General features: G+C 39.6%; 1 protein-coding gene across 1 annotated transcript; it reads left to right on the top strand.

The window, feature by feature from the left end:
• The first annotated feature begins 3,976 nt into the window (after positions 1 to 3,976).
• On the top strand, positions 3,977 to 8,581 carry Rab39b (RAB39B, member RAS oncogene family). The gene is made up of 2 exons (XM_090326323.1): positions 3,977 to 4,374; positions 7,764 to 8,581. The coding sequence occupies exons 1-2, from the start codon at positions 4,160 to 4,162 to the stop codon at positions 8,188 to 8,190; spliced, it is 642 nt and encodes a 213-aa protein (XP_090182449.1). The 5' UTR covers positions 3,977 to 4,159; the 3' UTR covers positions 8,191 to 8,581.
• Positions 8,582 to 15,921: the final 7,340 nt, after the last annotated feature.

Below are 15,921 nucleotides of genomic sequence, written 5' to 3'. Positions count from 1 at the left end.
AAAAACTACAGAGTAATGAATCTTTTTATGTAGAAGTAGAAATTATAAAAAACAAATCTAAATCAGAAACATTATATAGCATGACCAAGTGAGATTTATCCTACTAAAGGCTGTTTCAATATTTAAAAATCAAGTAATATAAATGTCACATTAATATAATGAAAAACAAACTAAAGTACATAATATTCACAGTATATCCAGGAAAGTATTTTTACAAAACCATAAAGAATATACACAAAAACTATTAGGCTAAATTAACAAGTTAAGCAGTGTTGGAGGATATATAGACACAGTACACAAAGTCAGTTGCATTTAGATGCTTGCATTTTGCTAGCTCTGAAAAACACCAGAATTCAGTTTGCAGCATGGATTCTATTAAAGGTGGATTGCTTTTGCATCATCAATATGAAAACTGTAAATTGTGCCATTGTGAAATTGAAAACCATATGTAGATAAATTGTACTTCATTAAAATTCAAAACTTTGGAATTCAAAAGATAGCTTCAAGGGGCCAGGAGGCCTTGTGGTAGAGTGCTTGCCTAGCATGCATGAAGACCAGGGTTCGATTCCTCAGTACTACATGCATAGAAAAAGCCAGAAGTGGTGCTGTGGCTCTAGTGGTAGAGCTCTAGCTTTGAGAAAGCCCAAGGATAGTGCTCAGGCCCTGAGTTCAAGTCCCAGAACTGGAAAAAATGCTTGCCTAGAATATAGAAAGAGCTTACAACTCAGTAATATACAGACTAATAATCTACAAACAAGCAAATAATGTAGGTCAATATATCTGTAAGGAAAAAGTATAAATGCCCAATAAGAATTGAAAACATGCTTGACATTATCAATCATTAGGGAAATGTAAATCAAACTAGAATTAGATTCTAATTCTAGCCACTAAGATGAATAGATTCAGTCAGATAATAAAAATTCAAAAATCAGATGTAATACATATATAATATTTCAGAAGAAATTACAGCCCTCATATAACTGCAAGTGGGAATTCAAAATAGCAAAACCACTGTGGAAAACAGTCCAGGATTTCCTCAGCATCCAAAAGAAATTAGAACAGATGTTCAAAACAAAACTTGTGCATGAATGGACATAGCAGACCTATTTACAAAAACCATGAGGTGGAAAAATTCAAATACTCATTGATGAAAAATTAAAAATGATGTCTATCTGGATTTTTCAGCCATATAAATAATGAAGTACCATTCATTTGCCGGAGGGATTAGCTCCAGAGTCCCCTTCAAATGCTATCATCAGTGATAGTATTTTATACTCATTTGTATGGGTATTGTCATGTCTACAATATGTTTAATGCCTAATACAATATAAATGCTAGGTAGTTTGTTATACTATATTGAAAAGGGAATAATAATAAGAAAAAAAGTCTTTCCAAAAATGATGCAGTATTTTTCAAGTGTTTTTGCATGCTGCAATATATTTGTACCTGCTACAAGATACATAGACTTGGAAATATTATACTAAGCAGTTAATCACAAAATACACGCATTTTATATTCTTACCTACACAAAATGGTTGCAAAAGCTGGAAAGATTTAGGGGGAGGAGATGGAGAGAGAGGGGATGATGATGATAGTCAACCGATAAGGATTGTATGCACATGTAACTATAGTAAACCCACTGAGCTGTTATATGAGCAAATAGTGTGGTATTTGAATTTGTATGGTAAGAAAGCTATTTCTAGAAAATAAAAAAATTGAATGAAACAAAGAGGAAATATCAAATATAAAAAATTATGAAGGGTAGGGCGGGGAGTTTGGCCTAGTGGTAGAGTGCTTGCCTAGCATGCAGGAAGACCCAGGTTCGATTCCTCAGTACCACATACATAGAAAAAAGCCGAAAGTGGTGCTGAGGCTCAAGTGGTAGAGCTCTAGCCTTGAGAAAGTCCAAGGACAGTGCTCAGGCCCTGAGCTCAAGCCCAGGACTGGCAAAAAAAATTATGAAGGGTAAAACCAAGCACTGCTGCTGCTGTCTAAAATCCTACTTACTCAAGAGGGTGAGATGGGAAGACCTTGTTTCAAAGACAGCTTGGGCAGTCTGCCAGACTCCCTGTGCATTTACCTGTAAGATGCAGGCTGGAGGTGCGGCTCAGGTGGTAGAGTGTCAGGCACGAAAGGGAAGTGCTGACTTGAAAAGGCGGAATGAAGAACAAAACAAAACAAAGGAAAAGACGTCAGCACGAGGAAATACCAATAATACCTGTAATCCTAACTACTCAGAAGGTTGAGGTCTGAGGGTCACCTTTAAGAGCCCACCCAGGTAGGAAAATTTGTGAGACTCTTATCTCCATTTTTAAAAGAGCCAGAAGTGGCACTGTGGCTGAAGTGGTGGAGCAGTAGCCTTGAGCAAAAAAGCTCAGAGACAGTGCCCAGACCCTGAGTTCAAGCCCCAGAACTGTCATGAAACCAACCAAGAATGTAAGTATCAGGAAAGAGAGAAAGAAAGAAAGAAAGAAAGAAAGAAACAAAGAAAGAAACAAAGAAAGAAACAAAGAAAGAAACAAAGAAAGAAACAAAGAAAGAAACAAAGAGAGAGAGAGAGAAACAAGAGAAGGAAGGAAGAAGGGGAAGGGGAGGGAAGGAAGAAAGAAAGGAGAATGATGGAAAGAAAGAAGAAAAGATAAAACAATGAACTGAAATAGTCTTTTGTGAATTTCTGGCTGGAATTTAAGGTAAATATGTTTGGAAAACATAGTATCTATGTCTATTAAGATTATCTCATATTTTGATTTTCTAGCCTCTATTGTAAGAATGTAGCTGATAGAAAATACGAGTGGCTGCACTGAAAGAATCTTTATTGTGGGTGGGGGGAGGGAAATGGGGACAAAAACAGAGAAGAGTATCATGTGTGAGAAGTATTGCAAGTATTACCTGATGAATGTAACTGCTACCCCTGTAAACATTACTGTCACAATAAAAAAAGAAAGAAATTTTTATACATTCAATTTCTTGCCCTTAAATTCAACTTTGTAGTTAGTGTGAACAATGTAGCTTTGTTTCTATTACTAATATTTATCATATACTAATATTGCCTAATCTGAATTTTCAATGTTTCCCCCCCCCCAGTCCTGGGGCTTGAGCTCAGGGCCTGGGCACTGTCCTTGGACTTTCTCAAGGCTAGAACTCCACCGCTTGAGCCACAGCACCACTTCTGCCTTTTTTGTATGTATGTAGTACCAAGGACTCGAACCCGGGTCTTCGGTGCATGCTAGGCAACCACTCTACCACTAGGCCAAACTCCTAGCCTCAATCTCTTCTTAATATCATAAACACTTTCATAAACAATGGGAGCTTAGTTCTAACAATATATATTACTCTTTAAACTGTAACCTTGAACCATTTAAATCTGACCCTATAAAAGTATTGTCAACATTTTCGTTCCGTTATGTTCTTGGAATATTCTGATTTCTCACTTGTGCATTCTTTCTTTTGTACTTACAATCTCAATAACGTATATTTGGTTTGTGTTAAAAAAAAAGAATGTATTGTAATATGGTTATGGAAAAAAGAAAAATGTTTGGAAATGGAGATATGACTATGAAGCTTTCATTGCAAGAAGCAACTTTCAAATCAGAGTCTGGTTTGAAGCAATTTTCATAGAAACAAACAGCAATGAATGCATATGGGTATGCATAGATGATCTTTGCACGTTTATGCGAGTATGGAAACACATCACATGTAAACAAATGTGCACTTTATGGAGCTTTTGCATATATTCTCTGATTTTAATGAAAAGGAATTTTATTTGCAGTTTCAACAACAGAACAAAATTTAAGTGCATGGGTGAGTTGAGGTGATTAGGAAGCCCGGGTCTCCCATTCTTTTCGTGTGCGCTACTCTTAGAGACAGTGTGGTGCCACCCCCAGGGTCGCTTCTAAGCAGAGAATTACAGTAACCCGGTTTTCAGTGATGAGTCAGAGTGCGTGGTGCTGAAGCTGCTGCCATTTCATCACCTTTGCGAGCACAGCATCCCTCCCTTACCGCTCCCAGCGCCTGGGCCTACCTTGCTTAGTGGTCCCAGGACAGTGATGCACCCTCGGCCGAGCTAGATTAGGGCTAAGCCACGCTCTCCTAGGCCTTGTTGGGGCGCCCCCTCCCGCCTCCCCAGACGTGGGCCAAGGAGACTTGTCTAGCTGCGGCCATGGAAGCCATCTGGCTGTACCAGTTCCGGCTCATTGTCATCGGGGATTCCACGGTGGGCAAGTCCTGCCTGATCCGCCGCTTCACAGAGGGCCGCTTTGCTCCGGTTTCAGACCCCACCGTGGGGGTAGATTTTTTCTCCCGCTTGGTGGAGATCGAGCCAGGAAAACGCATCAAGCTCCAGATCTGGGATACTGCGGGTCAAGAGAGGTTCAGGTGGGAGCGCAGCCCGGGCCCGAGAGCAGCGGGAGGGTCCTTCGGGGTGTGCACAGCCCCTGCAAATCCCTGGGGAAAGAGTACTTTTTGGTTCCAATCGCATTACGGGGGTGACCACCAAGGGTCTGGGCTTCTGCTCAAGCTCACATTGAGTTTAGTGTAGGGGAAGAAGCGCCCTGTCAGGGAAGGCCATTAATGAACACACATTGCCTGCACTACAACTCCATCAACCCGACCATACAGGAAGAATAAACTAACTAGAACTGATTGCTGCACAATTCATCTATCTCAGACCCTGTGTTACATACTTTCCAAAACCCTTCCGAGCTGTCCCAACATAACCGACAGCCAGAGATAGGTCGGTAGGCAGGCAGGTCAGTGGGTAGTATATTGTCATTTCTGTATCTTCCTGTATATGTGTTCTAGCATAAAAGAGCTAGTCAGATAGTGAAAAATAAATGGATTCCTTCTTCTAATCACCATTATCTTCAGTGGTTATCTTCTATGTACCAGACACTGAACTTGTTTCTGGGTACAGTGACAAGACATATACAAGAGAATGCCTTGTAATCAAATAAGAGTCCCTCTCCTCTTGGAACTCTGGCATGGGGGAATCAATATAATGACACCAGACTGTCGTGTTTGTATTTGTATGCCACTCCCTGCTGTGACACTTGCCACATAATGGGTAGTCAATAATATGTATTTTTTTCTGACAACCCTTTCCTTTGTAGCATGTTTTGCTTGGAATTTCATGTGTGAATAGGAAGGAGGACAGAGGTTTAACTGGACAGAGACCCAAGCAAAGACAGGAAATATCTCCATCTAGGCAGAAAACTTTCCATACAGCAATCTGAACTAATGTCAGATCAGCAAGAACTATATCAAAAGGACTCAATGTCCTTTTAGGATGCTTATGATAATTTACCCACTTATTTATTGAACACTAGTTCAGTGAGTAATAGAACAGTAGTAGGAAGAAGAGATAATAACAAACAAGTTTTCTACAGACAAAGTTTCATCACTTATCTTTGTGCTAACATTCAATACGATCTTGGAATTGCACAAGTGAACAAAGGAATCTGTGCACATTTGTTAGAATCGGTATGAATATCCTCTTCATACTCATTATCATATTTATTATGCAATGTTGATTTGTAAGACTTGCTTACACATTAAGAATATTGACCACATCACTAGGCAGAGTAACACATACCTCCCAGTACTCAATACAAAAGGGACAAGCAAAAATAGAATGTAAACCTTCTTCTGACTGTATGTTCTATGATATTTTCCCAGTTTGTCATGTAGCTATTCACTTTAAAATTTATTTAAGGAAAATAAGTTTTCATAGCATTATTTTTACTTTAAAAATTATTTATGCCAGTACTATGACTTTGAACTTATGGCCTGTGTGCTGTCCCTTAGCTTTTTCATTGATAAATCTGTACTTTTATACAGATTAATTTTTGTACTTAGAAAGGGCTTTGAAAAATACAAACCACTGGTGCAATAATTTATTCAACATCTATAGCTTGCTCAATTGATTTCTTGAATCATTTTTAATTACTTGAGTAAAGGGGGTAGATCCTGTAATCTCAGTTATTTAAGAGTTAGAGGTAGACAGGATCACAGTATGAAGCCAGGCCAGCAAAAACCTAGTGAGAAACCATGGCAACGAATCAATTGGCATAGTGTTTTCAGATCTGTCTTCCCAGCTACATAAAAGAATTGAAGTCCAAGTTGGCCTCGGCAAAACCTCAAGACCCTATTCAAAAAAAATAACTAAAGCACAAAAGGTCAAATAGTGGCAAAGTACTAGCAATGTGCATTTCTTTGATCTTCAATCAGTACCCCACATACACACACACACACACACACACACACACACACACACACACACACACACACACACACACACAAACATTTTCATGGGCCAGGAATATGGCTTAGTGGTAGACTACTTGCCTAGCATGCATGAAGCCCTGGGTTCAATTCCTCAGTACCACAAAAACAGAAAATAGCACAAATGGTGCTGTGGTTCAGGTGGTAGAGTGCTAGCTTTGACCAAAAGAAGCTCAGAGACAGCATTCAGGCCCTGAGTTCAAGCCCCAGGATTGGCAAAAAAAATTCCACAAGTCAGAATCTTTGTTCATGTTTAATTTTCTGTTACACCTCCACAATTTTCCATTCCCTAGGGCTGATTTGTCTTGTTCTTGAGATTTAGACTCATTTGTAAAGTCTGCCCTTACCATCACCTAGCATGAACTACAATTCTCTGTAGAATGATTTTCTATTAACATTTGAGCATTTTTCCTACGTCATTCATCATCTTATTCATCTAAGACAGATGTGTATTCTAAAAAATACACATAACTAAGAAATAGAATAGGCTAAAAGAAAACAATTACAGAGTCATTTTGTGGTATACTTGTAATAAGCTCTTATACTCTGAGCAAACAGGAAGCTGATAGGTGAGGTTTTTTCTATTTGAGAAGTACAAAACTTATACATATGTGTGTGTGTGTGTGTGTATATATAAAGACAAAAAAGTATATTTCTCTTTATGAAAAGATTAACAATCAAGGCCGGGAGTTTGGCCTAGTGGTTAAAGTGCTTGCCTAGCATGCACTAAGACCCGGGTTTGATTCCTCGGTACCACATACATAGAAAAAAGCCGGAAGTGGTGCTGAGGCTCAAGTGGTAGAGCTCTAGCCTTGAGAAAGTCCAAGGACAGTGCTCAGGCCCTGAGCTTAAGACCAGGACTGGCAAAAAAAAAAAAAGAAAAGATTAACAATCATTGTTAGATAATAAATAGAAGCAAAGGCATAGGGTAATGAAAAACAAAGTATGTTGCATGATACCTATATAGGTATCAATAGTTTAACTATCCAATTCATTTATTTATGAAATATTGTTTCAACTACTAGCATTTGTAATGAATTTTCCATGTCATAGAACACTTTAGCACCTGTTATTTCATTTTACTTCATGACAACTGTTGTGACTTAGGTATGTAATTTTGAAGAAGAGGAATCCTGTCAGTTTTTTTTAGATTTGGGAATGGAAGAGTAAGTTCTGATTCTGCCTTAAAGCAGGAAATAGAACACAGTCATCTCCCAGGATCGCTGTCCAATGCTGAATCAAACAGAAATGCCTGAAGGTTCATAAAAAATCATTTCTACAAAGTGCTATCTCAAAATTTTACTTAATGGAAAACTCATACATCCTCATTATTATTGAATGGCATGTGTACTCTCTTCTTTAAACAGAAAACAGTTTTGTTCCAGGACTGTATCACTAACCAAGAACTCTAGAATACACTGGATTCATTGGTGCACAGAAGTTTGGGCATGACCTTTATTCTTTACTTTTTTCTTGTGTTTTAGATCCATCACTCGCGCCTACTACAGGAACTCAGTAGGTGGTCTTCTCCTATTTGACATTACCAACCGCAGGTCCTTCCAGAATGTCCATGAATGGTTAGAAGAGACCAAAGTACATGTTCAGCCCTACCAAATTGTATTTGTTCTGGTGGGTCACAAGTGTGACCTGGATACACAGAGGCAAGTGACTCGCCACGAGGCCGAGAAACTGGCTGCTGCATATGGCATGAAGTACATTGAGACGTCAGCCCGAGATGCCATAAATGTGGAGAAAGCTTTCACAGATCTGACGAGAGACATATATGAGCTGGTTAAAAGGGGGGAGATTACCATCCAGGAGGGCTGGGAAGGCGTCAAGAGTGGATTTGTACCAAACGTGGTTCACTCTTCAGAAGAGGTTGTCAAATCAGAGAGGAGATGTTTGTGCTAGTCAGCCCTTTTATTTCAAAAACACGCTCTCCCACTTACACTTCAACGTTCCCGAAACAAATAGAACCCTTATGTGACTGAAGAGAACTCAACCTGTGGATATCAAGTGAGTCTCCTTCCTGGGGTGGGGTGGGGGGCTGGCTCTGACAGGCTCAGGTGCAGGTGGAAGGGGGAGACTGGGTACTGTGACTAGGGAACTGAATTGCTGGCATGAAGTGGATCAGACACTGTTTTGCAGCCCAGGCGTGGCAGAGGCTGCTCCATGTACCCTTTATGGACTACATGTTAATGGTCTGGTGTTTGAGAAGCTAGGTTCCAGGAAAACATACCTACAAATAGGACAACTGTTCCCTGGTATTTCAGATTACTCGGGTCATGAACATAGACAAATGTATAACGGGGGATAAGTACCTTACTGGGAAAACTACCAGTACTAAAAAGAAAAGGAGATCAACATATTTAATGACCATGTCCTAAGAAGTTAAATGTTTGGCCCCTAACAGCTCACCTGTAAACAAGGGGCATGCTCAGCTAGCTCCTAAAGCTCTCTCCAGGTCACAATGTGAAAATGGGAGGACATTCCCACACTGTTCTCACATTTGAAAGTATACGCCTTTATGAAAGAGCTGCCAGCTGCAAGGAAGAAATTATCCCATGCAAATTACCATAGGAATAGAAGAAACAGTGTAACCCAAATGCTAAACCCTTTTCCCTTTGACTATCCCTGGGGTTTCTCTGCCTCTGGAAGTAAGCATCATGCCTGTTCATTGACAATAGAGACAGGGATTGTTTCTGAAAACAGTCCTGTGAAAAACCCTTGCTCATCTGTCCTGTATTCATTGTTTGCCCACCAGGAGGCACTGTGACCCTTAAAAACACATCCCACTTGCTTGCTCTACTTATCTGATCATATTTATTAGGCCTGTGAAGTTTTTGTCTTTATTTTACAGACTAGTAAACTAAAAGCCAGGACACTCATTTGGTCAAGGTCAAGGATTCCTGCCTGATTATGAGTTCTTGTCACCGTGTCATCATGCTGTCAGATCAGTAAACTATTTTGTTAATATTGGAAGTCACATGCCCATAAATAAATGTTCTTTACATGCTAGGATATGCTTTCTTTATTGATTATAAGTCCACTATAATCCTGAAGGAACTTGAGGATGAATCAAACGAAGAACTTATTCAGGTATTACTGACAAAAGGGCGTCACACAGGCGATTCATCACACAACTAAAAACACATTAAAATTGTGTGAGCTCTACGAGTTCTTATCACTGAAATGCAATGGACATTTTTATTGAAACGAACTAAATTGTAGAAATGGGAATAGAATACAAACACCACGATGACCTTGGCCACTTTTCTGCCATGTACCAAACCCTAGGTTCCTGTCTACCCTAGAGAGTCAGCTCTTAATTCTCAGGTGAACAGGCAGCTAACCAAGTACAAGAAAATTGAAATGACTGGCTCAAAGGTTCTACTATCTTCTTAAAGAGAAGAGATGCTTAAAACTAATTTTTTGGACTGCAGCCAGGTCATTTAGGCAAAAGCCATACTTTTCACAGTAAGAAAATACTCTGATTTAGTCAGATTTGTCATATCCATTGAGGTAAGATAACGTGCCAGACTTCAGCATCAATGTGACTAAATCTGCCTCGACCAGAATAAGAAAGCAAAATAACAAAAATATGAAGGACTATTCTGCCACCTGTGTCCCAGACTGGATGAGCAAACCACCTTGGACCAATTTATAGCATCAACTACAAATGATCTGATCACTTTCTCTATATTCACTTCCCACAACCTGGCTTGGGTGAAATAATTAAATTGCCAGCCGCTTGTTTATAAAAGGTAAATATAAAATGGTTAATTGCGTCAACACAAACTTTCAACTAGAATAATTGTAGAAGATTTTCGAAGCAGGATTAGTATATAAATGAAAGTTGAGTAGATTCTTATCCATTAAAAAAAGACAGACACAAAATCTCTATAGTTTTCTTGATTAAAATACATTATATACTTTCCTATTTCTGGCATTTTTAAAGCAGGTTTAAAACTATTTCAGCAAAGATACAGCAGAGGTGGCTGAACTTAATTGTTTGAATAAATTCTACAAATTTTAAGTCATTTTAGTAGAATTCAGTGACGTCACTGCATTAAGTGGGTTTTAGAAAATAAGTGAAAAAATCAGGTATTAATACTAAGGATAAAATTTAGAAGTTATTTTACTACCTAGGTAAAGAAAAGATTAACTTGTAACAAAGACCACAACTGCATGGATTAGATTGTCTTATCTTCCTGAACAAACTGTACTATATACTTTTCCTCATTGTCATGCACTGTAATGAAATGTGAAAATTCTTTATTTAGTTGTATGTGAATGAAAATATGCTTGTATTTAGTAAAATGGTTGATTATGTGGACTGTGATACTCAGTGTGTGTTGTAGCTATTTTCAGAATCTACCCTTTCTGGCACTGGTTATTTCTGAGATGAGGTGCCTGTGTATTAATCCATCTATTTTAGGTTTCCTGCCACAGCAAAGATGACAGGTGTTTGCTGCCACATCCAGCTTCTATTGATTAGACTCCTGAGGACTTTTCTGCCAAGGCTGGCCTGGAATTGCAGTCCTCCCAATTGCAGGCTACCAAGTAGCTAGTATGGCATGTGTGACCCACAGGTGCCAGGGGTCAAGTTAAGTGTCACAATTTAACATATCCCAGATCAAACTCCCATTTTTTCTCTCCAGTCTGTTCCTCCTATAGCCCATCTTTCCCACTAAATTACAACTTTATCATTCTATATATTTCTGCCAAAACACTTGCATTCTTCATCCTTGACTATCTTTTATAGTCCACATATAATCTGAATATATGCTGAAGTCACCTTAAAAGTATAATCAAAACCTGAATTTTTCCACATTCTCACTGTAAATACACCAGTGTTGGCTACCTATCACTTGTTACTGGATTATTTGATAGCTAATGTCCCTGCAGCTGCTCTGATGCACCTACCTCCCTATCAGTCTGTTCTCCATCCAGCAGCCTGAAAGAGCTCAATAAAGCATTAGTTATATGCAATTATCTACTCACAGTTCTCCAGGCTAAAACACGAAGTCCTTCTAGTGGACACTGCTTCATTTCATCACCTCTATAACTTAATTTGTTACTACTAACCACTTGTTCATTTTACTCCAGCTATAGTTTCCTTTCCTATTTTTCAAATACATCAAGCATGTTCTCACTTCTGGGTCTTGATACTTGCTCTTCCCACTGTCTATTATACTTTTGTGATAGCTGCATGGATGGTTTCTTCACATCCATTAAGTTCTACGGCCAACATTCAAACTCTGTGAGCAGCTTCTAGATACTAGAAAAGAAATGGTCCTAGAAGTCATGGCTGGCAGATTAACAGAGTCTTCTTGAGTCTTTACTGAGAAACAATGAAGTTTGCAGCACACAATAAAGGGAAAAGTAAATCTTAGGAGGGAATAGGAATTCTGGAGAGTAGCTTCACAAAAGGAAGTGAGCGGCTGTATCACATTGCTACAGTGAGTTCAGATTTATTGGTGAAGTATTTCTGTCACTAATCCTATCAGACAGTTGACACTCCTGGTTCTGTTTACAGAACTCTTATCATTTGCTCTGCTTCATTACCCCTTGTCTGAACAATCTCACGTAATCCATGACTTCAGTTACTGCAAGGACTTCAGTCCACTCTTCTGAGCATAATATCAATACAACCAATGTCTGCAACATACAACCACAAATTTTCCAATACTAAAATTATCAGCTATCAAATGTGCTCCATCCAATGCAATCTTACTCTCAAGTTCTTTCTTCCACCACCCACAGCCTTGCTTTAACAGAAATGTACAAGTTATACTTAATTCCTTACTTCTTCTCATTCTTCATCTCAAGTTCATTAAGAACTGTTAGTTAACTCTATCTTCAAAATCTGTCTACAATTTTTCTCCATCTTCATTGCTATCACTTTTGTCAGTCACTGTCAATTCTTATCCAAACTACTTCAACACTTTACTAACCCATCTCCTATTTCTGCTCAACCCTATATTCATGAAAAATTCCAAACATAATATCCAATAGGATCCTTTCACAATATATCAAATAAAGTCAATACAACTCTTAAATTCCACCCATGGTTTCCTATAACATTTCTTTCGTTCTTTCTTTTGTGTGTGTCCTGGGGCTTGAACATGGCCTGAGCACTGTCCCTCATGTCTTCAGCTCAAGGCTACCGTCCTACCCCTGGGCCAAGCCCTGCTTCCTGTTTTCTAGAGGTTAATTGGAGATAAGAGTCTCCGGTCCTTTTGTGCCAGGGCTGGCTTTGAACCTTAATCCTTAGATCTCAGTCTCCTGAGTAGCTAGGATTACAGGTGTGAGCCACCCGCACCAGTTTTTCATAACATGTCTTAAGATTAAAAGGCCCTGAATAATCTGGTGTAATCTCTAATTTTGAGTTTTACAAAAGTATAAATTGTACTCATCTTATTCACAGTATTACTCCAATCTACATCACACACATGGGGCCTTAAATAACAGAAAAATGTTCAAATGAATGATTTTATGCCCTACTTTAATCTGAAAATCTGATTCTCAATTCAGTAAAATATATATTATCTTGAAGCACTACTATTTTTTTTTACTAATGTTTATAACAGGGTCTAGAATCCTGTGATTAAAAGAATTAGTTGTCTACATGAGTACCCATGGAAAGAGACATGAACCCTGTTTTAAACTTATATAGGAACAGTATGTAATCAACTACTGTCCAATTACAGTCCTATACAAACCCAGAATTTTATTTTGTCATCTTCCTTTCTTCTGGCTCTTGTTAAGGTTAACAGAATGAGAAAGAGTATGAATCTTGCCAGGCACTGGTGACTCATGACTGTAATCTTACATATTCAGGAGGCTAAGATTTGAGAATCACAGTTTGAAACTAGTCTGGGCAGGAAAATCTTTAAGACTTATCTCCAATTAACCAACAAAAAGCTAGAGGTGGAGGAGGTGTGGCTTGAATGATAGAGCAACAGCCTTGTTATGAACAGTGTCCAGGTCCCCAGCTGAAACCCCACTACCAGCACAGATAAAAAGTGTATGAATCTTGGAGTAAGATACAAACAGGTTCAAATGCTGACTATATAAGTAGTTTTATAGATTCAATGCCTATGAGAACTTTTTTATCTAGATATAAAATTGGATAGTATTTAACTCACAGGGTTATTATGAGGATGAAATAAAACATAAAAGGCATTTGGTCAAAATACTCACAAAATATTGTCAGCAGGTGTATTGTCTCACACCTGTAATCCTAGCTACTCAGGAGGCTGAGATCTGAGGCTCAAGATTCAAAGCCAGGCAGAGCACAAAAGAACCAGAGACTCTTATCTCCAATTAACATCTAGAAAAGTGGGAAGTGGGGCTTGGCTCAAGGGTAGGGCAGTAGCCTGGAACTGAAGAGCTCAGGGACAATGCCCAGGCCCAGATATAGGGCGGTAGCCTCGAGTTGAAGAGCTCAGGGACAGTGCCCAGGCCAAGTTCAACTCCCATGACCCACAAAAAAAAATGTCATGTTATGTGTGCACTGAAATCAAAATTTCATAAATAGGGGCCCAGAGTTTGACCTAGTGGTAGAGTGCTTGCCTAGTATGCACGAAGACACGGGTTCGATTCCTGGAACATAGAAAAAAGCTGGAAGTGGTGCTGAGGCTCAAGTGGTAGAGCTCTGGCCTTGAGAAAGTCCAAGGACAGCGCTCAGCCCTCAGCTCAAGCCCAGGACTGGCAAAAAAAATTTCCTAAATAATATCATGTACATGATACTGGAGCAGTCTAAGCTACATAGAAACACCATGTCTCAAAAAAACAAGGGCTGCCAAGCACAGGTGGCTCACATCTTCAATCCTAGCTATTGAGGAGATCGGAGGCTCACAGTTTGAAGCCAGCCTTGGCAAGAAAGCATGTAAAATTCTCATCTCCAATTAACCACAAAAAAGGTGCAAGTAGAGCATAAAAGCTTAGGGACAGAGTCCAGGCCCTGGGTTCAAACTCCAATACTGGCAAAACTGAGTGTCACAGCCAGGCATGGTGGCTCACGCCAATAATCCTAGCTATACAGGAGGCTGAGATCTGAGGATTGTGGTTCAAATCCAGCCCAGGGATAGGAGTTTGGCTTAGTGGTAGAGTGCTTGCCTGGCATGCACAAAGACCTGGGTTCTATCCCTCGGTGCCACATACACAGAGAAAGCCAGAAGTTGTACTGAGGCTCAAGTGGTACCTCACTAGCCTTGAGAAAGCCCAAGGATAGTGCTCAGGCCCTAAGTTTAAGTCCCAGGACTGGCCAAAAAGAAAAAGCCAGCCCAGGTATTCAAGTCTGTGAGATTCTTATCTTCAATTAACCACTAGAAAACCAGAAGTGGCGCTGTGGCTCAAGGGGTAGGGCAGTAGGCTTGAGCTGAAGAGCTCAGGGATAGTGCCCAGGCCCAACGTTCAAGCCCAACCACCACCACCACTAACAACAACAAAAAATGAGTGTCATGGACTTTACTGCCCAGGGTGGCTTCAAACCATGACCTCAGATCTCAGCACCCAGAATAGCTAGGATTAAAGGCATAAGCCATTGGCACCAAGAAGATCTGAAATTCTAAGGTATGTAAGTTTAAGCTGGACACAAAAATTTGGGACTCATAAGTGACGTGAAATTGCGTGTGCTCTTCAAATATACAAAGTAGTCGAATGAACTATAAGGATCAGCAGAATTTAGAAGAATGAAGACGACTCAGCTGGGAGTATAGCCTAATGGTAGAGTGCTTGTCTCGCATGCCTGAAGCCCTGATTCCATTCCTGTGGCTGAAGTGGTAGAGCACTAACCTTGAGAAAGCTCAAGGGCAGTGCCCAGGCCCTGAGTTCAAGCCTCAGGACTGGCAAAAAAAAAAAGAATGCAGAACACACAGAACACACATGTAAAGCTGATGAACAGACAAGGTGCTGAAAGGAAAACCAGCTAAATATTGCAGTCAATAAAGGAGGAAGAGGAGGAGGAGGAGGAAGATGACAACATGTGTGGCCTACTGGTAGAGTGCTTGACTAGTATGTACAAAGCCCTGGGTTCCATTCCTAGGCACCAAACACATAGAAAAAAGCTTGAAGTGGTACTGTGGTTCAAATGGTAGAGTAGCTAGCCTTGAGCAAAAAAGCCTAAGGACAGCACCCAGGCCCTGAGTTCAAGTCCAAGGATTAACACCCCCTGCCAAAAAAAAGATGAAAGCTTATGTCAAATGTTACTGATAAAATAATCAAATGTAACATAAAATAAAAATGAAGACTTGTCCATTGGTTCTTACAACACATACATCTGAAGACTCTGACCAAAGTGTTAACATTAAAAATCTGATTAAGGGCCAGGAGTTTGGCCTTGTGGCAGAGTGCTTGCCTAGCACGAACCTGGGTTCGATTCCTCGGTACCACATACATAGAAAAAAGCCAGAAATGGTGCTGAGGCTCAAGTGCTGGAGCTCTAGCCTTGAGAAAGTCCAAGGACAGTGCTCAGGTCCTGAGCTCAAGTCTATGACTGACAAAAAAAATCTGATAAAATACAAGGAAAAATAATTGTACAAGTAACACTTTCAATAAATTTTCTCTGAAAAAGAGAAATGAGAATGACAACCCAACAAAATGTCAGAATATATATATATATGTATATATACATAC

This window comes from Megascapheus bottae, chromosome X, assembly GCF_031878675.1.
Source record: "Megascapheus bottae isolate mThoBot1 chromosome X, mThoBot2.hap1, whole genome shotgun sequence".
Taxonomy (NCBI): Eukaryota; Metazoa; Chordata; class Mammalia; order Rodentia; family Geomyidae; genus Megascapheus; species Megascapheus bottae.
The sequence above is the reverse complement of the archived record's forward strand: the minus strand, read 5'-3'. Positions and strand labels throughout refer to the sequence as shown.